This window comes from Garra rufa, chromosome 25, assembly GCF_049309525.1.
Source record: "Garra rufa chromosome 25, GarRuf1.0, whole genome shotgun sequence".
Lineage (NCBI taxonomy): Eukaryota > Metazoa > Chordata > Actinopteri > Cypriniformes > Cyprinidae > Garra > Garra rufa.
In genome coordinates, this window is record NC_133385.1 from 10,742,062 (window position 1) to 10,765,183 (window position 23,122).

The window sequence follows — 23,122 nt, forward strand, 5'->3', positions numbered from 1 at the left end:
AAAAATATATATATATATATATATATATATATATATATACTGACTCCAAGCTTTTGAATGGTATAGTGCAGTGTTTCCCAAACTTTTTTTCTGGGGACCCACATTTTAAAGTCGATAAATCCTTGTGACCCAATAAACATTAGGCCCATATAGTTCATATATCACGAAGAGAATTTATGCATTAACAAAATATGTATGACCATTTTTAAGGTCATGCTTCCACTTAACTATTTAAAAGAGATACAGATATTTGACAAAGCACATTTTATTTAAGTAAACTGCAGATTTGCAGAAAATGTTGTTTACCACAAACACAATATTTATCCGTTATTTTGATATCAAATCAAAAAGTGCTTTTTCAGCATTGTGATCCTCTTTTATCACAGTACACTAATACAATAACAGACATAATCACGTTTAAACTCAATAAAAAACAACGTATTATTCAATGCACTTGACTTCTAGATTTGTATATTAAGTTGCTCAAGCAAGTTGCAACACATTTAAACACAACACAGGGAGGCTATAGCTTCCTTTTTTTAATTAAAAATTGGGCTAACACAAAATATTTTAATTAAAACTTACCACAGACAGAAACAGTCGCACTCGTGCTTTTCTTTCGCATTAAATCTTTATTAAAAACAATCCTTTTAAAGAACTTTTCTACCTGGACAAGTGCACGTATTATGTTCCCTTTTTCTTTAAAACTGCATTTTTGCCTATTTTAAACCTAGCCAAAAAGCCACGTGTTGACTGTGAAACAGTGGATTTCATTTATATGCATTTATGGGACATTTTCTCGTCAATCCATGTTCATTTTTACAGCGAACAATGCGCTGTCACTTTAATTCAGCGCTTGCAGTTGCAGCACAGCAAAAAATAGACTCTGTCGAAACGATCGCTGCTCTGCTGCAAACGCACTGTTTCTAGGACGTACTGCCGGACAGCAACCGCGTGCAGTGTGAACGCTCCAATCCGTTAACATGGGTGCGAAAAAAATTACGCAACGCATGCGCACTGCACACGGAATAAGTGTGAAACAGGCGATGCAGAGCGCAGCTAAAGAACAACAAAAAAAGAAAGCAGAAGAAGAAGAAGAAAACGACGAGCTCCCTCGTGCGGCTAATAGGTGAACTACACATATAAATTTTAATCAAGAGTATATAGCGCACTGAAAAAGAGTGCTCGACTTGGCGACCCATACAAAATCTCCCGCGACCCACTTGTGGGTCGGGACCCCGCCTTTGGGAATGACTGGTATAGTGTATAAAGTTACAAAAGTTTTTTTATTTTTCATTATTTCAGATAAATGCTGATCTTTGGATCTTTCTATTCAAGGAATCCTGAAAAAAAATGTACTTAACTGTTTTAAATATTGATAATATTTTATTTTAGGACTTCTGAAGGTTCATGTGAGACTGAACACAATGTAATAAAATAAAAACAGTATTACTGCTTTTGCGGTACTTTGGATCAAATAAATGCAGGCTTGGTGAGCAGAAGAAAATTCTTTAAAAACATTAGAAATCTTACTGTTCAAAAACTTTTGACTCATAGTGTATGCATTTTTAAAATCAAAATGTTTGCAAACATGTTTTCTTGTAAACATTGTTTAATTTATAATCTGTGCCCCCAATTTCTCTTTCTATTCTTTTAGTATTTTTTTATTTAAAAAAAGCCAGTCCCTCATTGACATCTGCCTTTGGTGGGAAAATTTCTTACAAATATACTGTATGTTTCACATATTCGATACTTTTATGTATATTTATCAGGGATATTAGTTAACTGAAAATAAAATTTAAACTATTAAAAACATTTTTGTTAGTTGAAATGAAAACATTAGCAGAAATAAAATAAAACATTAGTTTCAGCTTGTTACATAGGCAATATTTCAACATTTTTTATTTAGTTTAACTTGATATACTAAAACAACTAAAACTTTATATAAAAACTGTATTAAAAAAGAGACAAAAAATACTAAAACTTAATATTTTAAATGAAAACAGAACATATAAAAATAAAAACATATTCCAAATGCTAAAAAACATAGCTTCTGATGATTAAAATGATAGAAAATGTATTTATCAAAATTTGCAAGAACTTTAACCCTTAGGTAACCAGTAAATATACAAAATACTATTTCAGTCTTTCAACTTCAAAATTTCATGTTTATTTCAGTGTTTTACCTTTCTTCAACTTTACATTTACTTGTAATTGTTAAATTTACTAGCTAACTACTAACTTATTTTAATCATTATTACAATTTAAAACCATTAATGTTAAACCATTGTGTTATCAAGTTAAAGTTCCCTTAACTAGAAAAGATTTTTAAGGTTATTTTAAAAAATATAATTAGTTTTTTTAAATTACAAAGCTCAAACAGTAGTACAAGAATAGACCACAGAACATTGTTATTTGTGATTTGTGTTATTACTGTAAAGCTACAAGATGCTTGGAAAGACTAGTTTCACAAGACCCCATTCACCACAGTGTATGCTTGGAAAGGTTTTGAAAACAATATAATTTACCTCTTATGTAATATGTAAACTATAATATTTTTCACAAACTGAACGAGACACAACATATGTTTATATGTACACATTTATTAAACCAACAGTGACAAATTTGGCTCAAGATTGTGATTTTCTTCAACAAGAAAAGCTACATTTTCGACTTCAAAAGTATACTTGAAATGTAAAAATGAATAAACAATAAATAAATAACTTAGGCCATTACAAAATATATACATGGTGATATATATTAGACAACAATAAATAGGCTTACTTGTCCTGACTTTAATTTAAAGTTACTTATCAGTTGTACACTGTAAAGAGCAACCAGCTCCTATATGTTTAAACCGCACAATCGGCACATACATCAGTGAATAAATACATCACATTATCGTGTAATAACGTGAGTCAGACTCTGAGACGTCATTACTTCCGGCCTTTTCCCGCCACCACTCTGTGACGCACGAACTGCTGCGCTAACTGCGCTTTTTCCTTCAGAAGACGTGTTTTCACTCCATGTTTCTGCTTTCCTTATGGACGCTGTCGATTTTCTTCCGCTTTCCATAGAAGTCTACAAGAAAACAAATTCACAAAATTACAAACATGAACACTGTTAAAATAAATTGTCATTGTTTTGTTACATATCACTATTATTTATTAGCAGTGCGTATAGTTTACCTGTAATGCGCATGTCTGTGAGTCTCTTCGCCTGGACGCGAGATTTTCTTCGGATACATTTGTTTTTCTGGTTCAAAACGTTCACTGAACGACCACCACATTTGAGGGCAACTTGGTTGATTCTTTCTGTCGTGGGCAAGTTCGCAAAAGGCCTCTTTGATACGGCAGTCCTTTCTCTGTAGAACTGCGGACACTCCTCAGCTCGACTTTCCTCCCATTTTAAATCCCCATCCAGCGGCTGTCCTTCGCTGAAATTAAAGTTCCACCTCAGCTGATCTCGCTCGGATATTTCACGAAGTTTAGACGACAATTCTCGCCTCAGCTCGTCGTGATCCACCGGTCCGAATAGATTTCGGCATGTTCCCGTGTTCTTCAGTAGAGGAAGCGTCTCTGTGCTTCTCTGAGGAACAGTTTTCCTTGGGGTCAGTCTTTCCCCGGCCATGGTGGAAAGCAAGACGGCAGGCATCGTCGATAGTAGACAAATCCAGAATAAAACGAGTCAAATAGGTGTGAAATTTCCTGAGGGCAAAAAAATCAGTGTGAATTACAACACACGTCGTTATATATCGTAAAACCCCAGATCTTGCCGTGATTTAATCTCGTCAAATTTAAAGTCCTGCGCCTCAGCGGTGTAAAACCCACAGGCTCCGCTGCTATTGGTCAACATCCCCCACTCTTTTGGTTCTGTTGTTAGACTCGCCTCTGCTCGTCTGTGATTGGTTAGCCCGCATATACTCAGCTGTGATTGGTTGTGCCCCGTTGCCTTGCGCTCTTCGGCTAGTAAATTTATAATTTTAGCGCCTTCCCCCCCGCCGTTCGCATTGCACCAGCTGGAGTAAAATACGTCAAAATAATGACAACGGTATAATTAAACAGTAATTATATTAGGCCTATCCAATACATAAAAAACAGCAATCAAAAGGTGTAACGTTAGATGCTAAAAGCTATATTCTTAAAGAATATGTGTTATTTTATTTTTCGTTTCTTATATACAATAGTTTCATGTAACGGAATTACGTAATTTAAATTATAAAACAAATATAAATGCGATCTGTTACAGTTACTAGGAAAAATCTGCAATTAAATTAGTTATTTATGAAAATGTTAATCATTACAATGGGCTTTTTCACACACATTTAATTGATTTATTTCCAAAATTGCATAGAAACTAATGTTTCAGGACACAGACACATAGTCGATAACGGTTTTATTTCCTTTTTGGTTTTGTGTATGCCTTATTTTTTAACTTAACTGCCCCCCCCACCCCAGATTACTTTAATAAAGTAATTGAAATAGTTACATTGCTTATTACTTCAAATAGGGTAACTTGTAGTCTGTAACCTATTACATTTGCAAAGTAATCCTCCCAACATTAAATACACAATAAAATTTATGTGAAATAAAATTACATTTCTATATAAGTGACATTTCCCACGTTTCTATACGTTCTTTAATCAAACTGCTTTGTCCTTGCTAAATAAGTAACTACTCTGGAAATTATTTTTATATTTACATTCATATAAATGATTTGCGGCGTCAAGATATATAATAATTTAGATGTTTATATATATATATATATATATATATATATATATATATATATATATATATATATATATTTGCAATATTAAATTATGGGTCTGGGACGAGGAAAAAACTATAATCTATGCAATGATTAAATAATATACAAGTAGCAAAAATTATTTAGTATTTAGTTCAATTTAGTACAAAATAGTACAAGATTATAAACTTTCTAACTCTTTCTAACGTTAATGTGGCCTTCTCCGCAAAAACAACAACTAATAAACGATTTTAGTCGTTTGTCTAATCTAAAATCGTTTCTGTTCAGTAGTTGTGCTTTGTGAATAGCACAACAGCGCCGCCCATTGACCACAGTGTAGTATTGCGTTAAATAAAATGAGGGAAAACTAAATGGGATCACATTAGGTTTATAACCTTGTTAATCACTGGTTTCAGTCATAATGTCTTGTTTTAGTGGACGAAGAAGTCTGAATTAGAGTTTAACAAATACAAATACCCTGAATTTTTCAGTGCAATCTTGTCCAGTCTAACAAGCTTTATTCGAGACATTAGTCGAGTTGAAACTAGTAATAGTAGGCTACGGTTCAACCGAAACGATTATAAATAAGTTGCAAACACTATTACTATGGTAAAGTGGGACATTATGTGATTTGTGAATAGTGCAACAGCGCCCCCTTTTGACCACAGTATAGTGTTGCGTTAAATAAAATGTGAGGTAAACCTAAATGGAATCACATTAGGTTTATAACCTTGTAAATCGCTGGTTTCAGTCATCATATTTATATTCTGTAACCTATATGTTTTAGTAGACAAAGAAGTCTGAATTAAAGTTTGACAAATGCACACAAACATCCTGAATTTTTAGTACAATCTGCTCTGCAACAAGCAAGTTTAACAAGCTTTATTGGTGACATTAGTCGAGTTGAAACTAGTAATAGTACAGTTCAACCGAAACGATTATAAATAACTGAGATGTACTGTGCTACTAAAGTTTGGTATATTTGGCTGAATCTGTTATCTGTGAAAGCCTTTAGAGTTGCAAACACTTTTACTATGGTAAAGTGGGACATAATGTGATTGTGAATAGTGCAACAGCGCCCCCTTTTGACCACAGTATAGTGTTGCGTTAAATAAACTGAGGTAAACGTAAATGGGATCACATTAGGTTTATAACCTTGTTAATCGCTGGTTTCAGTCATCATATTTATGTCTTAGTGGACAAATACGTCTGAATTAAAGTTTAACAAACACAAACACCCTGAATTTTTCAGTGCAATCTTGCTCTGCAACAAGCTTTATTCGAGACATCCATCAAGTTTAAACTAGTTTTAACAGTTACAATTATAAATAACTGAGCTCTGCTGATCTCATATTTTTTGCTAAATCTGCTTTCTTTGAAGTCTTTTAGAGTTGTAAACACCATTACTATGGTAAACTAGGACGTTTTAGATAAACAGGCTGCTTACATAATGTATGAATATTATCACTGTTGTCTGTCAGTGTTCACAAGTTCCTGGTTTAATGGACTTTGATCGTACTGTTGAAGGTTCTGTGGACGGTTGCATTAACTGCTTAGACTAGTCTTTAAAGTTAGTCATCTATTTATTTAATATCTATTTCTGTTAGGCTGGTCATTAAAACCATAAAAGATTAGTCTTATTTGAATGTCAAAAGTAACTGATTTTCACTTGGTTAACTTTTAGTTAGTCAAAGTAGTTCTTAAGACACAGTCTTAACCAAGTTTATGCAACAAGCTCCAGGTTTAATGTACTTTGCTCAAACTGTGGAAGGTTCTGGTGTCTCATAATGTATCCCATGATCATGTGATGGAAATTTCTTACAATTATGTAAATCTTTCCACCACGCCATATAATCTGTCTTCCTTTGTGTAAACCCCGACAGGCATGTTTGTAAATCTTTATTTGAAAGATAAGGAATATTTCATGTTTAATACACTGGTATAAACTAGTAGGTACTCTACCAGTCAAAAGCTTTTGAACAGTAAGATTTTTAATGTTTAAAAAAAATGCCTCTTTTGCTCACCAAAACTGCATTTATTTGATCCGAAGTACAACAAAAACAGTAAAAATATTTGGAAATATTTTTAGTATTTAAAATAAATGTTTTCTATTTGAATATATTAAAATGTAATTTATTCCTTTGATTTCAAAGCCAGTCTTTAGTGTCACATGATCCTTCAGAAATCATTCTAATAGGCTGATTTGCTGTTCAAGAAACATTTATTATTATTATGTTGAAAATAGATATAGAATAGAATAGAAAGTTTAGAAGATATTTCAAATAAATGCTGATCTTTAGATCTTTCCTCAAAGAAACCTGACAAAATGTACTCAACTGTTTTAAATATTAATAATTATAAATAGAATAAAATGTTTCTTGAGCAGCAAATCAGCTATTAGAATGATTTCTGAATGTTCATGTGACATTGAAGACTGGAGTAACGATGCTGAAAATTTAGCTTTGGATATATATTCTTAAAATCTATTCAAATAGAAAGCAGTTATTTTGAATAGTAAAAATATTTCATAATATTACTGTTTTTGCTGTACTTTGGATCAAATAAAAGCAGGCTTGGTGAGCAGAAGAGACCTTTAAAAACATTAAAAATCTTACGGTTCAAAAACATTTGACTTGCAGTGTATAATATATAGCATAATAACGATTATATATCACGTTACAACTTAATTAAATTCATAAATATATAAACCATAAACAATAAATACATAACTTATTGTGGATGCAGAACAGAGCGGAATATTGTGCACACGGTTTGATGACCAAAAACACAAATTCGTGACGCCAAACGGAAATGACGCATGCCGCGCGACCTTACGATGGTTATATTTTTCTGAAGTGCACGAGAGGTGCGCGTGCGTCTGCTGCACTCTGTAAAATCGTTTTATTGGTCCTCGGAGGATGGTGCGTCCGCGTTGGGTTAATATATGAAGCTTGAAGAGGTCATTTATCCGCCGGTTCTTAAAACCTCTCGTCCATGAACGACTGTTGATCCGGTTAATGCGCTCCGTTACCGGCCAGTGGCGGAACGTGCGCGAGCTCCTGTGTGGCTTACTGTGATTTTAGTTGTTTTATCTTTTATTTCAGGTTTAGATAGTTCAGGTCAGTCTTTGGTTGTTGGTTTGGGTTGTTGTGATTTATTCTGTTTTAACGTTAATTAGTTCAGGCTTAAATCTCAGTGCAAGTGAGTTAGGTTTGGGTTAACTTAGTTAGGATTGGGTTTTAATTTCAGGTGTGTTGAATTAGGGGTTAGGGGTCAGTTTAGTTGCAGGTCAGGTTGAGTCAGTTCAGCACAGGTCTGTTGGGTTTAGTTCAGTTTGACATGACAGTTCTGTTGGGTTACAGATAGATTAGGTGTCAGATAGGTTAGGTTTAGTTCAGTTGTTGGTTTAAATTTAGGTTGAAGTCATATGTAAGTTTGGTTCCTGTTTGTTGGGTTGTTCTCAGTAAAATCTCAGGTGGGATAAGTTAGATTTAGTTTAGTTCAGGTTTGGTTTAACCTCTGCCGTGATGGCTAAAGGCGAGTGGAAGAGGTCAGGCACAGATGATCTCCCATTAACCGACCGCTCTGAGTGTGAAGTGTTTGATGATGGAACCAACACATTCTTCTGGTGAGTTCACAATCACATCTCTCATGTTATGATAGTGGCTTATTATGATTGTGTTCTTTGATTTCAGTGTCTTTCTGTAGTTGTGTGTGTGTGTGTGTGTGTGTGTGTGTGTGTGTGTGTGTGTGTGTGTGTGTGTGTGTGTGTGATGTCCAGAGGCTGTTCAGTAGTATTACAGCTTTGCTCGGCTTTTCTCTCTTCTGCAAACTCAGCACAATGACACTCGATCAATTAAAGGCTTTAAGATGGACAGATGCTGTGGGCGAGACTCTTTCTCTCCTAGTCTCTTTACACTAGGAGACACACTGAACCGTAGAGACAGAAAACATGACAGATCAATGTATAGTTTATACATTAACAACAAATTACATGTGAGATGTTTCATAGTATTCAAAGAAATCCAAAATTACTATAATAATACTTATGAAATGTGACCCTAGACCAAAACCAGTAATAAGCGGCACATTTTTTTAATTGGCATTTATACATAATCTGAAAGTTGAATAAATAAGCTTACCATTGATGTGTGGTTTGTTAGGATAGGACAATATTTGGCTGAGATGCAACTTTTTGAAAATCAGGAATCTGAGGATGCAAAAAAAAATCAAAATATTGAGAAAATTGCCTTTAAAGTTGTCCAAATGAAGTTCTGGGCAATTCATATGACTAATCCAAATTTCAGTTTTGATATATTTATGGTAGGAAATTTACAAAATATTTTCATGAAACATTGCATTAACATATCAGAAAAGAAAAATCGATCATTTTGACGCATACAATGTATTTTTAGTTATTGCAACAAAAATACCCGTTCTACTTAAGACTGGTTTTGTGGTCCAGGGTCACATGATGATGATAATTTGTGTTTGTTATTTTTGATAGTTATAATTTTAATAATATGAATAATAATTCCAATAATTATTATATGAATAACAAACAATAACATTTATGCTAATTCTGTGTATAAATTGTTTGTTTTAGTTTTAGACTGTTACAGCCAATATTCAGAACTTTGTTTTGTTTAGTTTTTTCTGGATTTTTAATGCAATACTTAAATCAGATTACAACTATGCATTTAATTATTAATGCTGTTGTTAATGTTTATGATGTTAATAATAATAATAATAAAATGTAGTACTAATGCAAACTTTTTATAACAAATTTTACAGAAACAATTTTGCTTTATTGCTTTATTTATTTTAATGCAATAACTTATAATTATTAAGAACAAATTAATAATTTAAATTTTATTAATAATTGTAAAATCCAATAATATTTATACCAATTTGTGAAAGTGATAATTTGTCCCCCAAAAAATTAAATAAAATTAATTTGAAAATGACTTTATTACGTTTTATGTTATTTTATTTATTATAATTTTCTCTTTTTTTTTTTTTCCCTGAAAAAAAGTGTTGTCTAGACTTAAATTGTTGGGTGGAGTATCTCTTCAAATACTATGCTTTTCTCAATTAAAAAAAGCTTTAAAAAGTTACTATCTGCAACCATATAAAGCTACTTTCATTTGTGGTTTGATTTTCTAGGTAGCAACCATAAATGTTGAGACTAAAACCTTGACATCTCAAAGGTCAAAATGCTCTTTGAAAATCGGTTCCAAGAACTGGATTTGTTGTAAGAACTGCCATACTGATCTTTCCTCTCTCCCCCGTGTGTATGCATGTGCTGAGGTGTGCATGTTGAGGCGTGGTTGTTCATGATCAACCTGTATACCAGCTAAGCAGGATTTGAATGTGAAAAAAAGCCAAAACCAGACCTCTGCCAATAACTTCTGAATGCAAGCTCTGTACTCTTGTTTCGTCTTTCTCTCTGAAGGAGGGCTCATACAGTGACAGTGCTGTTCATCCTGACATGTGCTCTGGTTTATGTGACACTATTGGAGGAGACGCCACATGACACAGCGTATAACACTAAAAGGTATGGGTGGCATGCAGTCAGTGCAACTTTTACCTTTAGCACTTCGAGCAGAGTGCAGTTCACAGCGCCAGAGAATGAGACGCACTATTTCCTTCTGAGCAGAAGCTAAAGTTAAAGTGGTCCGATGTGGACAGAAATGTCACATGGCTGTAGCTGGGATGGCCTTGACAAGTGGCAGGCTTTCTATTGGCTAACAGGATTATGTGTGACATCTGCTGCTGATCACAAAGTCCAGGTTACAGACTGACCCGCTGTGATTAAAAGAACGTGACCTTTATCAAAAGAAAGAGCAGCTAGTATTTCAGTATGAGTTCTATGTGTAGATTTATTAGCAGTTCTTGCAATTTTTGAACCAAAGTTCAAAAACAAAAGTGAAAAATGTCATAAGTCACTATTTCTCGTTATAACTCACAATTGCGAGTTTATATCACACAATTCTGAGAAAAAAATATATTTTTCTCATAGCTGGTTGGTTTGGTTGATACAGTTGAAGTCAAACGTTTATGTACACCTTGCAGAATCTGCAAAATGTAAATTATTTTACCAAAATAAAGAGGGATTATACAAAATGCATGTTTTTTTTATTTAGTACTGACCTTAATAAGCTATTTCACATATAAGATGTTTACATATAGTCCACAAGGGAAAATAATAGTTGAATTTATAAAAATTACCCTGTTCAAAAGTTTACATATGCTTAATTCTTAATACTGTGTACCCGAATTATCCAAAGCTGTGTTTTTTTTTTTTTTGTTTTTTTTTTTGGTGATAGTTGCTCATGAGTCCCTTGTTTGTCCTGAACAGTTAAACTGCCTGCTGTTCTTCAGAAAAATCCTTCAGGTCCCAGAAATTCTTTGTTTTTTCCGCATTTTTGTTTATTTGAACCCTTTTCAACAACGACTGTATGATTTTGAAATCCATCTTTTCACTCTGAGGACACCTGAGGGACTCATATGTAACTATTACAGAACATTCAAATGCTCACTGATGCTCCAAAAGGAAACATGATGCATTAAAAGCCAGGGGTGAAAACTTTTGAACAGAATGAAGATGTGTATTTTTTTATTCTTTCTTAATTGCCTAAATAAACTACAGAAGGTACATGTTCACCAGAAGACAAAATATGTGGAATTTACCCAGATTTTTCTTTAAATTCAAGACATTTTGACCCCCATTTTGGTAAAATAATCAACATTTTGCAGATTCCCCAAGGTGTATGTAAACTTTTGACTTCAACTATGACTTATAACTCTTTAACAAAATCTTTAACAACTTAACAACAAAAATGTGGTAAATTGATTCTATTCTGTTCTTCTATTCAATTCTTTAGCATCTGCCTTTCAATGTCCTAGAAACATGTTAGCGTCATAGCAGCAAATTTAGCACATAAAGAACCACTGTTTGTTTTTAATTTGTGTATATTTTGTCTTTTTTCAGAGGAATTGTAGCAAGTATTCTGGTGTTCCTTTGTTTTGGAGTAACACAAGCTAAAGATGGTCCCTTCACACGTCCTCATCCAGGTCAGACCAGTAACCTTTACATGATCTAACCTTAACTGAAGTCAGAATAATAACCTTTATTCAAACATGATTATGATTTAAAGGGATAGTTCACCCAAAAATGAAAATTTGATGTGTATCTGCTTACTCCCAGGGCATCCAAGATGTAGGTGACTGTTTCCTCAGCAGAACACAAAGATTTTTAACGAAAACCGGTGCAGTCTGCCAGCCAAATAATACGAGTGAACATGCACAGACAAATCCAAATTACACCCTGCGACTCGTGACGATACACTGATGTCTTAAGACACGAAACAAGCGTTTTTTGTGAGAAACTGAACAGTATTTATATCATTTTTTTACCTTTGATACACAGCAATGTCCATCTGTCCTGAGCACGAGTTATGCATCCGGCTCGTGACATGTGAACGCGCTCTGCCGTAGAATACGCAAACGCCGGAAGCAATCTGTCGCTTGTATACGACACTAATTGTTTACACAGTGCACAGAGATTGTGGGAATTTTGCGCTTACCCTGATTGTTCAAATCGATTTAAAGCTAAAATATTACGTTTGCTTTCGCAAACTCATCCAGGACTTTTCACTGATTTCCCCTTCCGGCGTTTGCGTATTCTACACCAGAGCGCGTTCACACATAACGAGCCGGATGTTAAGCTCATGCTCATGACAGATGAACCTGGCTGTGTATCAAAGGTAAAAAATTATATAAATACTGTTCAGTTTCTCGCAAAAAACGATCGTTTCGTGTCTTAGGACATCAGTGTATCGTCACGAGTCACAGGGTGTAATTTGGATTTGTCTGAGCATGTTTTTATTTACTTTTAAAGGTTTGGTGCCCATCCACGTCCATGGTATGGATGGCACCGGTTTTCGTTAAAAATCTTCATTTGTGTTTTTCTGAGGTAACAAAGTCACCTACATCTTGGATGCCCTGGGGGTAAGCAGATACACATCACATTTTAATTTTTGGGTGAACTATCCCTTTAACTTTAACCCAAGTTTCACATCATCTTCAGGTCAACTTTGAGATGCTGTAATTGTGAGGTCTCATGGAGTAGCTAAAACTACTGACTTAACTACAGGTTTCAGTAATGTGACAGTCGCTCAGCTGTTTTAAGAACAGCATAGCTTTTCCAGTAACATGCTTTCGAATAACTGGCAGTGATGCGTGACTAAACAAATACGTCTTTTTTTCTCACACACATTTTCATATTACAGTTCTGCGAAATGATGCAATCATCAGACAGTCTTCTAAAAGGACCTTGCAAGTCGTGTTGAGAAGATTGATTCATTTGTGTTTATTCCAATGAATCAGTTCATAAAAATTTATTTGAGTCACTCAATAGTTTTCCCAGAAGTCCATACATGGCATTTTATGCTTTTTGTGTTGGAATATAAAGTTAATTTGACCCTGAACCACAAAACCAGTCATAAAGGTAAAAAAAAAGAGATTTATACATCAACTGAAAGCTGAATAAATAAGCTTTCCATCGATGTAAGGTTTGTTAAGATAGGAATTAAGTTTTGGTATATTTTTGGCTTATAATGCATTAGCACTAGAGTACCATGACACGTGTGTGGTGCTGCTGGCATTGGAGCCATTGTTCTTAATTTTCTTTTTCCTTTTTTTTCTTTTTTTGTGCACAAAGTATTTGCATAGCTTCATAAAATTAGTTGAACCACTGATGTCACATGGACTGTTTTAACAATGTCCTTACTACCTTTCTGGGCCTTGAATTAGTCTGTTGTATTGCTGTCTGTGCGGGGGCAGAAAGCTCTCTGATTTCGTCAAAAATATCTTAATTTGTATTGCGAAGATGAACGAAGGTCTTACGGGTTTGGAGCATGAGGGCGAGTACTTAATAACGGAATTTTCCTTTTTGGGTGAACTATCTCTTTAACTTCTTTGAATTATGAATAGATGGGGTACGGTTTGAAGTAGCTTTCTGAGATACAGTTTAAAGCTTCAAAGTAAAGAAACAATGAGTATACTGTTATAGCAACAGTAACTCACATCTCCTTCAAAACGCTCTTTGTTGTGCTTGCTGTTATGAGGGCCGACTTGCTTTGCTGGATGAGCTGGTATGGGGCTTTCAGCACATCGCTCACAGAAACCGGAAAGATGATTAAAGGACTCCTCCTCTGGTCATTCAAGCCTTTCTCTCAAGGGCACGAGTTAACTAACGAATGTATAGACAAATTACAAGTTGGGCTACCTGTCACAGTGAACGGTGTTAAATTTCAATCCCAGAGAAGTATGTGAGGTTGTTTTAGAATAGAAAAGTGACTGGGGGACTCCAACAAAGAGACAGTCTCTAGAGACGCAGATGCAAACAAATGGTTGTAGTCATAACCAAAAGGACTTTACAGTCTTAATCTCACATCCTTAATTCAAGCTTTTTTTACAGTTGAAGTCAAAAGTTTACATACACCTTGCAGAATCTGCACAATGGTAATTAGTTTACCAAAATAAGAGGGATCGTAGAAAATGCATGTTATTTTTATACATGAAATGACATTTACATATAATACTGTTACTTAAATGATTTTTTTTAGTGATAGTTGTTCATAAGTCCCTTGTTTGTGACCATGACTATGAGTTTGAGATCCATCTTTTTATACTGAGGACAACTGAGGGATTCATATGCAACTATTACAGAAGGTTCAAACATTCACTGATGCTTCATAAGGAAATAAAATGCATTAAGAGCTAGGTAGTGAAAACTTCTTGAATTTCAAGATAAGGACAAGGTAAATTTAACATATTTTGTCTTCTGGAAAACATGCAAGTATCTCCTGTAGCTTCTATGTACGCATCTTTATTCTTTTCAAAAGTTTACACCCCTGGTTCTTAGTTCATTGTCTGAAGCATCAGTGAGTGTTTGAACCTGTAATAGTTGTTTCTGTTTCTGTAATAGTTGTATACGAGTCCCTCAGTTGTCCTCAGTGTGAAAAGATGGATCTCAAAATCATACAGTCATTGTATGAAAGGGTTCAAATGCAGAAAAATGCTTAACTCATGAAAAACTCATTAAATCACAAAAAAATGAATTATTTTTATGCTAGTGCGTATGTTTAGTGCTTTTATGTTTGTATAAGAGTTCATGTTTATTGGTATGTGATTGTCTTTACAGCATACTGGCGTTTCTGGCTCTGCGTTTCTGTTGTGTATGAACTCTTCCTCATCTTCATCCTGTTTCAGGTTTGTTATCAGCCTTAACAGTACAACTTTAAATGTATACATTTTGTCCATATTGTTGTTTTTAAGCTTGAGATTTTTCTTTCAGACAGTGCATGACGGCAGGCAGTTTATGAAGTACATTGACCCAAAACTTGGCGTCCCTCTTCCTGAAAGAGACTATGGCGGAAACTGCCTCATTTATGACCCTGGACATCCTTCCGACCCATTCCACAACATCTGGGTATACATTAAAATCATTATTCATTAGCAATATTGACATGGATAATACAAATGCATCTGTTTTAGAGGGTTGCACATATGGCTAGTCACTTAAGTATCCATCTGATCATTCATCAGAGATTTATTATGCATATACAGTATGTTAGAGAGAGAGTACAGTCATTTGTGTATCACAGAATATACTCTGTAATAATAATGACTCTTTGACTGTGCATTATCCTACTCTTACATCGGTGTTTTGTCAAATAAATTAATAAACAGACATGAAATATTGATTTAAATGGAAAAGATTTCAGTATGGTATGAGATAAATAAAACTATCAGAGCTGTGTAGGAACAGCATGAATCATGAATCAGCAAATATGTTTTGGCTTGTGATGTATTTCCAAATCAAAGCCAGTATTTTTTAAATATAAAGTATGTGACCTGACTATAAAACCTCTTAAGTAGCGCAAGTTATATTTGTAGCAATAGCCAAAAATACATTGCATGGGTCAAAATGGTATTTTTTTTTTTTTTTGCCAAAAATCATGAGGATATTAAGATCATGTTTCATGACGATATTTTGTACATTTCCTACCATAAATATGTCAAAACTTAATCTTTAATTAGTATTATGCATTGCTAAGAACTTCATTTTGACAACTTAAAAAGCAAAATATTCGGAAAATTGCCTTTATTTTATTTATTTTTTTGCACCCTCAGGTTACTGATTTTTCAAATAGTTGTATCTCGGCCGAATACTGTCCTATCCTAGCAAACCTATTTTTTTAGCTTTCAGATGATGTATAAATCTCAACTTTAAGAAAATAGACCCTTATGACTGGTTTTGTGGTCCAGGATCACATATTATGATTTTTTAATAAAAATAACATGCACTGACCATTTGATAACAGCAGTAATATTTATAGAAATAGTCCACATTTTAATTTCATGTTGTATTTAATACTTAAGTTTTTTTTTTTTTTTTTTTTTTTTTTCCAACAGGACAAAATGGATGGATTTGTTCCTGCCCATTTCCTAGGCTGGTACATTAAGGTTGGTCAAAATTTGAAGTAACAGATAAATCAACAAGAGTTGATTTATTTAGCCCAAGAGCATGTCTGAGTTTGCCAAATGGCATCCAAAAATTTAATTAGAAGCCATTAGTCATGTATTTTGTGTCTGTGTGTCTCAGACGCTGGTGATCAGAGACTGGTGGATGTGTATGATCATCAGTGTAATGTTTGAGTTCCTGGAGTACAGCCTCGAGCACCAGCTGCCCAACTTCTCTGAGTGCTGGTGGGATCACGTGAGTAAAACACACCAAATACACCCTGTGAATCATGCATCATCTTGTTTTAAAGAGGCCAGCTTAAACAAATTCTCATGGAGTGACTCTCTCCTGCTGTAGTGGATCATGGATGTGTTGGTGTGTAACGGGTTGGGCATTTACTGCGGCATGAAGACACTCGGTTGGCTCTCCATGAAGCCGTATCAGTGGCAGGGATTGTGGAACATCCCAACATACAAGTAAAAACACAGCAAAAGATGTATTTGCAGGTCAAACACACTAAACCTATATGACATTCTGCAATTTTATGTTTCAGGGGGAAAATTAAGCGAATTGCCTTTCAGTTTACCCCGTACAGCTGGGTAAAGTTTGAATGGCGTCCTGCATCTAGTCTGCGACGATGGTTGGCGGTGTTGGGTATTATTTTCACGGTGAGTCACGTGACTAGTGCAGGTAATCTCTGCACTTTTTTTTGAATGAAAAATGATGGCTTTCCTCCCGCTTTTTTGCAGTTCTTGTTGGCAGAGCTTAATACGTTTTATCTGAAGTTTGTGTTGTGGATGCCTCCGGAGCATTACCTGGTGCTTTTACGGCTTGTCTTCTTTGTGAACGTGGGTGGAGTGGCCATGCGAGAGATCTACGACTTTATGGATGATCCGTAAGTATTATCTAGGTTTTCCAAACCCTTGTGAGCTGTCTCAATTAGAAGCGTTCACCTGAAAATTTAATTTACTCGCCCTCAGGGAAAGGTGTGAAGTTAAAATGCTTATTAAAAAACATGCAGCTTTTCACTTTAGTTGTTGGATTGGAATGGTGTGGAATATTGTGATGTTTTTATCAGCTGTTTGGACTCTCATTCTGATGGCACCCATTCACTTCAGAGGATCAGTTGTGGGCAAATAAAGTAGTGATACATTTCTCCAAATCTGTTTTGATGAAAAAACAAACTTATCTACATCTTTGATGGCCTGAGGGTCAGTTAATATTAAGCAAATGGGAGTACATGCTATGTACAATTATTAGGAAAGATACAAATTTTTCAGATTTCATCAGTTCTATTTTTATTTCTGGAAGTTATATGTGAATAATACATGCTGTGCTGCTTAAGATTTTATTTGTTTGAAGTGGCTTTTTTTTCTGGGATATACCTATGAGACCTAAAATATGACCTAGTTGACCAGCTCACTAAGAACTTTTTTTTTCCTGTGCTGCCATACCTCTTTTTGTGAGTTTGCATTATAGCAAATCTAATATATTCTTTGATTCTAGGAAATTCCATAAAAAGTTGGGCCAGCAAGCGTGGATTGTGGCAGCCATCACTGTTACAGAGTTTCTGATTGTGGTCAAGTATGATCCGACCACAATCATGCTGCCAATCCCCTTCTTCGTCACACAGTGCTGGATACTTGGAATCGTCCTCATCCTCATTTGGACCTTGTGGCGGTTTTTCATCCGGTAATAAATCTGCAAATTAGCTCTATCACCATAGACTCAGATAGCAATATAAAGTGCTGATTAAATAAATTATTAAAAATGAAATGTTAATATATTTTTTAATTTTTTATCAGAAAGTAAATCGAATCCAGATTGAAAATTAATGACAGGTTCTGTTCAGAATGGAACACTAGCATACTATTTATTAATTTCGGGCTTCCTGAAAAATTTATGCAGAAAAAAAAAGACTACTTTGTTAGTAAATGTATGCTATACACTACCATTCAAAAGTTTTTGAACAGTAAGATTTGATTTTTTTTTTTTTTTTTTGTAAAGAAGCTTCTTCTGGTTGCTAAGCCTGGAATTCTTTGATCCAAAATACAGCAAAAACTATTTTTAATATTCAAAACAACTGCTTTCCATTTGAATCTATTTTAAAATGCAATTTATTCCTGTGATTTCAAAGCTGAATTTTCAGCATCATTAATCATTAATCTTTAGTATCACACAATCCTTCAGAAATCATTCTAATATGGTGATTTACTGGTCAAGAAACATTTTATTATTATTATCAATATGTAAAACAGTTGTGTTGAGTACTTTGTTTTTTCATGATTCTTGAATTAATAAAAAGCTCCTAAGATCAGCATTTACCTGAAATAAAAAGCTTTTGTAACGTAATACACTATACCATTTAAAAGCTTGAAGTCAGTATAATTTTTATTATTATTATTCTTTTGCAAAGGGGGGTGATAGAAATTAGTATCTTTATTTAGTAAGGATGCTTTAAATTGATCAAAGGTGATGATAACAACATTTATCATATTACAAAAGATTTCTATTTCAGATAAATGCTGTTCTTCTTAACCTTCTACTCATCAAAGAAACCTGAATTTTTTTCATGTTTTCAGCATGAATGTTTTTGAACAGCAAATCAGAATATTATAATGATTTCTGAAGGATCATGTGACACTGCAAAGCTTTAAAATCAAATAATTTTTTTTTAAATTGTTTAAATAGTAAAAATATTTCAGAATTATCGGATCAAATAAATCCAGGCTTGGTGAGCAGAAGAGACTTCTTTAGACAACATTAAAAATCTTTTGACTAGTAGTGTACCTTTAGAAAAGAATTAGAAAGCGTTCAAATGTCCAAACTGTTTAAACTGACCAAGTCTTCTGCATTGACAGAGACATCACACTCCGATACAAAGAAACACGCCGACGCAGACAGGAAGGGTCTTCAGACCGGGACAGAGTCCCTGGACATGCTGACGGCAGCAATTCGGCCACATCGGGCCGTAGCAAACTAAACGGCAATATGGACACTGTTCGACAAAGGAAGTCATGAATCCATCCTTGCACACACAAACAGCCGTGCACTACACATCGCGACTGGACATGTTTATGTTTATAATCATGTTCAGATCATACCAACGCTCATGGTGTCTGTCGAGCGGCATCCAGACAGCCGATGCCATCATTTTCTCTCCCCGCGGAGAGGGTTATGTATATTTAGGAAAAATATGTCTTTTTAGCTGTTACATAGGTGAGGCGTTAAGGGTTCGGGGTCCACTGTCCCTCTGGTTTTGGGTTTTATTGATCGGTGCTATGCAGGAAGACACATTTCGATGCAGAACACTATGCACAGTAGAGCAAGTGCACATAGCCATTTATGAATTAAACCACTCTTTTAAAGTTACATTTAGCGAGTAGGATTACAGGTAACATCCTGCTTGAGCTCAAACACTATATTTAAAAAGCTATGAGAATGTAATTATTTAATCGGCTGTGTTCTTCTGCTACGCATATGATGCTAAAGGAAGTCAGTGTGCCTCAAGCAACTCACACGGACAATCCTTCTGATCTGTGTAACGCGGGTCAGCGCCATGACTGGACCAAAATCGATAAACTTTACTTTCCGTTTGCATGCGTGAATGTGTGCGCGAGACCATAGCGGCCAAAACATTCATCATGCTGATGCTGTTTTTATTTTTGCAGGGAAACCACACACAGAAACTTGTGTTTTGGGCTTGATAAGTATAAACAAACAAATTTGTGTATCTGGTCACAGTGAGTGGGTTGTGTTGTGGTAGTGCGTCTGTATTCTGATAATGTGCAAGTCCAAAAACGGCCTGATCCGATGTATCAAATGCCATTTATAATCTTACTGTGAATGTAAACGTCTAGCGCTAGATCGACTTAAACGCCAATGCCTGAGCTGTTACTGTTTCGCATCATGTTACTGAAGGTGTTTGGGGATTCGATTTGATTTAACAACGAGGGGAAAGTTAAAATCGCAGTATATGTTCTCGTCCAAATGATCAGGATTATCTCTCTTGAAAATCTTTGTGGGACCATTTGATGATCTGTCTGCCTCTGCTTATAGTGGTTCATGTAAACATGTTACATAGAAATGAACTGAGTTCATATTTTATAATGTTTTCAATAAATAAAAAGGAGTTATCCCTCTTTAACTGTCTAAATTTAAGCTAATTTATACCATGCATGTTTCATTCATACAGGCTGTTTGTGAATAAATTCAAATGTAAGCTTAAGTCTATGAAAAGTAATGGAACTTATTTGGTTCACGAAAACGAAAGTAAGCCTATGGGTGAGACTTCCGGTTTATCAGGCGCTATAGGGAAATAGTAGAAGCATAACAACGTATAGTAAACGGTAAAACTGTTTGCACTACAAATCAGTGTGTTCATAATTAAGATGATACATTAAAATAATAAGGTAACACACGCCAAATTTGCAATATCAAGCAGCAAAACGAGCTGTTTTGACAGCTAAAAACAGCTGGACACAGATAAGACTGGAAGCCAGACCATACAATGTACAAATTGACGCACTCAGGTGGGTATACATTTTTCTTTAGACCTAAAAGCCTACATAGAAAGATTAAACCAGTCTTATAAACTAATTGATTTTAAATTAACAACTTAAAATATGTGACCCTGGACCACAAAACTAGTCATAAATATCACCGTTTTTTTTTTTTTTTTTTTTTTTTTTTTTTTTGCGATAGTCAACAATACATTGTATGGGTCAAAATGATCGATTTTTCTTTTATGCCAAAAATCATTAGGATATTAAGTAAAGATCGTGTTCCATTAAGATATTTTATAAATTGCCTACCCTAAATATATTAAAACGTAATTTTTGATTAGTAATATGCATTGCTAAGAACTTTATTTGGGCAACTTTAAAGGCGATTTTCTCAATATTTCACCCTCAGATTCCAGATTTTCAAATAGTTCTCAGGCAAATTGTACCATATCCTAACAAACCATAAATCAACGGAATGTGCATTTATTCAGCTTTCAGATTACGTATAATCATCTTTTGTCCAGGGTCACATAAAATCTGCATGTCCGACAAAGCAGTAGTAGATAGTAATAGTAAAATTCATTTTTTAAATGTTTTAATAAAAACGTAGGCCTGTAAAACTAGTCATAAGCATATTTCCAGTACGTTTTGTTTATTATTAAAGAAACGTTCGTTCAAGTCATCTGTTATACACTCTTGTGTGCATAATGTCAGCAACTTGCCTTTTTAGAATCCTCGGGAATCTTCGGCAAACTTCGACAGTTTTCTTTTCCAGTCGTACGTGCTACTTCGGCTGTGCGTCTTGCGTCATAAACCCGGAACTAGTGTTCGATTCAGTTCGTGTGAACCGGCTCGACTGGTTACAAGAGAACAGGTGTTGTGCCGAATTCCGACTCCCTGCCAGATTCCGACTCCCCTAGCGTGCACGCGCGTGACGTCATATGATGGCGCCAGTTGCGAAAACAGGCAGGCATTACAAGGTGTAAGTAATACATTGCCGTTTTTGTATTTCTATTTATTTGTGCATTTGTCTTTGATGTATTACACCTAACCTGTATACTTGTATACAAATTGTGTAAAACAAAGAAACTTTCTCTTAATAGTAAAACAATGACTTGATGGTTGTCTACACCTAAAACTGAACTTCATTACTAAAGGAATACGGACACATTTGTAATTGAGCTTTACTTTTGTGTTGTCCCAGTCTCCTTAATGAAATACTATATTGTCTCCAGAACGACTTTTATGGGTCTTTTGCTCACTAAACTGAAAATCATGGAGGGGGGTAAGAATTCAGCAGTGCTGCCAAAATCATATCCCCTACTGTTAAATGCTTATTATTGAATCTAAACACTTGTGCTTTTCTGCAGATATTCTACAGGAGGAAACGTGTCTTCTGAATGACTTTTATGGGTCTTTCAAGCAGCAAACTGAAAATCATGGAGGGGGGTAAGAATTCGGCAGTGCTGCCAAAATCATATCCCCTACTGTTAAATGCTTATTATTGAATCTAAACACTTGTGCTTTTCTGCAGTTATTCTACTGGAGGACACGTGTCTTGTGAATTTTTTTTGGGGGGGTTTTTTGCTCACTAAACTAAAAATCATGGAGGGGGGTAAGAATTCGGCAGTGCTGCCAAAATCATATTCCCTACTGTTAAATGCTTATTATTGAATCTAAACACTTGTGCTTTTCTGCAGATATTCTACTGGAGGACACGTGTCTTCTGAATGACTTTTATGGGTCTTTTGCTCACTAAACTAAAAATCATGGAGGGGGGTAAGAATTCGGCAGTGCTGCCAAAATCATATCCCCTACTGTTAAATGCTTATTATTGAATCTAAACACTTGTGCTTTTCTGCAGATATTCTACAGGAGGACGCGTGTCTTCTGAATGACTTTTATGGGTCTTTCAAGCAGCAAACTGAAAATCATGGAGGGGGGTAAGAATTCGGCAGTGCTGCCAAAATCATATCCCCTACTGTTAAATGCTTATTATTGAATCTAAACACTTGTGCTTTTCTGCAGATATTCTACTGGAGGAAACGTGTCTTCTGAATGACTTTTATGGGTCTTTCAAGCAGCAAACTGAAAATCATGGAGGGGGGTAAGAATTCGGCAGTGCTGCCAAAATCATATCCCCTCCTGTTAAATGCTTATTATTGAATCTAAACACTTGTGCTTTTCTGCAGATATTCTACTGGAGGACGCGTGTCTTCTGAATGACTTTTATGGGTCTTTTGCTCACTAAACTAAAAATCATGGAGGGGGGTAAGAATTCGGCAGTGCTGCCAAAATCATATCCCCTACTGTTAAATGCTTATTATTGAATCTA

General features: G+C 35.0%; 2 protein-coding genes across 2 annotated transcripts; one reads left to right on the forward strand and one right to left on the reverse strand.

Annotated features, from left to right (window-relative positions):
• Positions 1 to 2,606: 2,606 nt before the first annotated feature.
• Positions 2,607 to 3,820, reverse strand: cdkn1cb (cyclin dependent kinase inhibitor 1Cb). The gene is made up of 2 exons (XM_073831304.1): positions 3,189 to 3,820; positions 2,607 to 3,081 (listed from the first exon to the last, which is right to left on the reverse strand). The coding sequence occupies exons 1-2, from the start codon at positions 3,652 to 3,654 to the stop codon at positions 3,020 to 3,022; spliced, it is 528 nt and encodes a 175-aa protein (XP_073687405.1). The 5' UTR covers positions 3,655 to 3,820; the 3' UTR covers positions 2,607 to 3,019.
• A 3,780-nt stretch (positions 3,821 to 7,600) lies between these two features.
• ptdss2 (phosphatidylserine synthase 2) lies at positions 7,601 to 20,438 on the forward strand. The gene is made up of 12 exons (XM_073831744.1): positions 7,601 to 8,377; positions 10,205 to 10,306; positions 11,744 to 11,826; positions 14,960 to 15,027; positions 15,113 to 15,247; positions 16,234 to 16,284; positions 16,424 to 16,537; positions 16,640 to 16,758; positions 16,836 to 16,950; positions 17,032 to 17,177; positions 17,789 to 17,974; positions 19,144 to 20,438. Exons 1-12 carry the CDS (start codon positions 8,277 to 8,279, stop codon positions 19,301 to 19,303), a joined length of 1,380 nt encoding a protein of 459 aa, XP_073687845.1. The 5' UTR covers positions 7,601 to 8,276; the 3' UTR covers positions 19,304 to 20,438.
• The last annotated feature ends 2,684 nt before the right edge of the window (positions 20,439 to 23,122 follow it).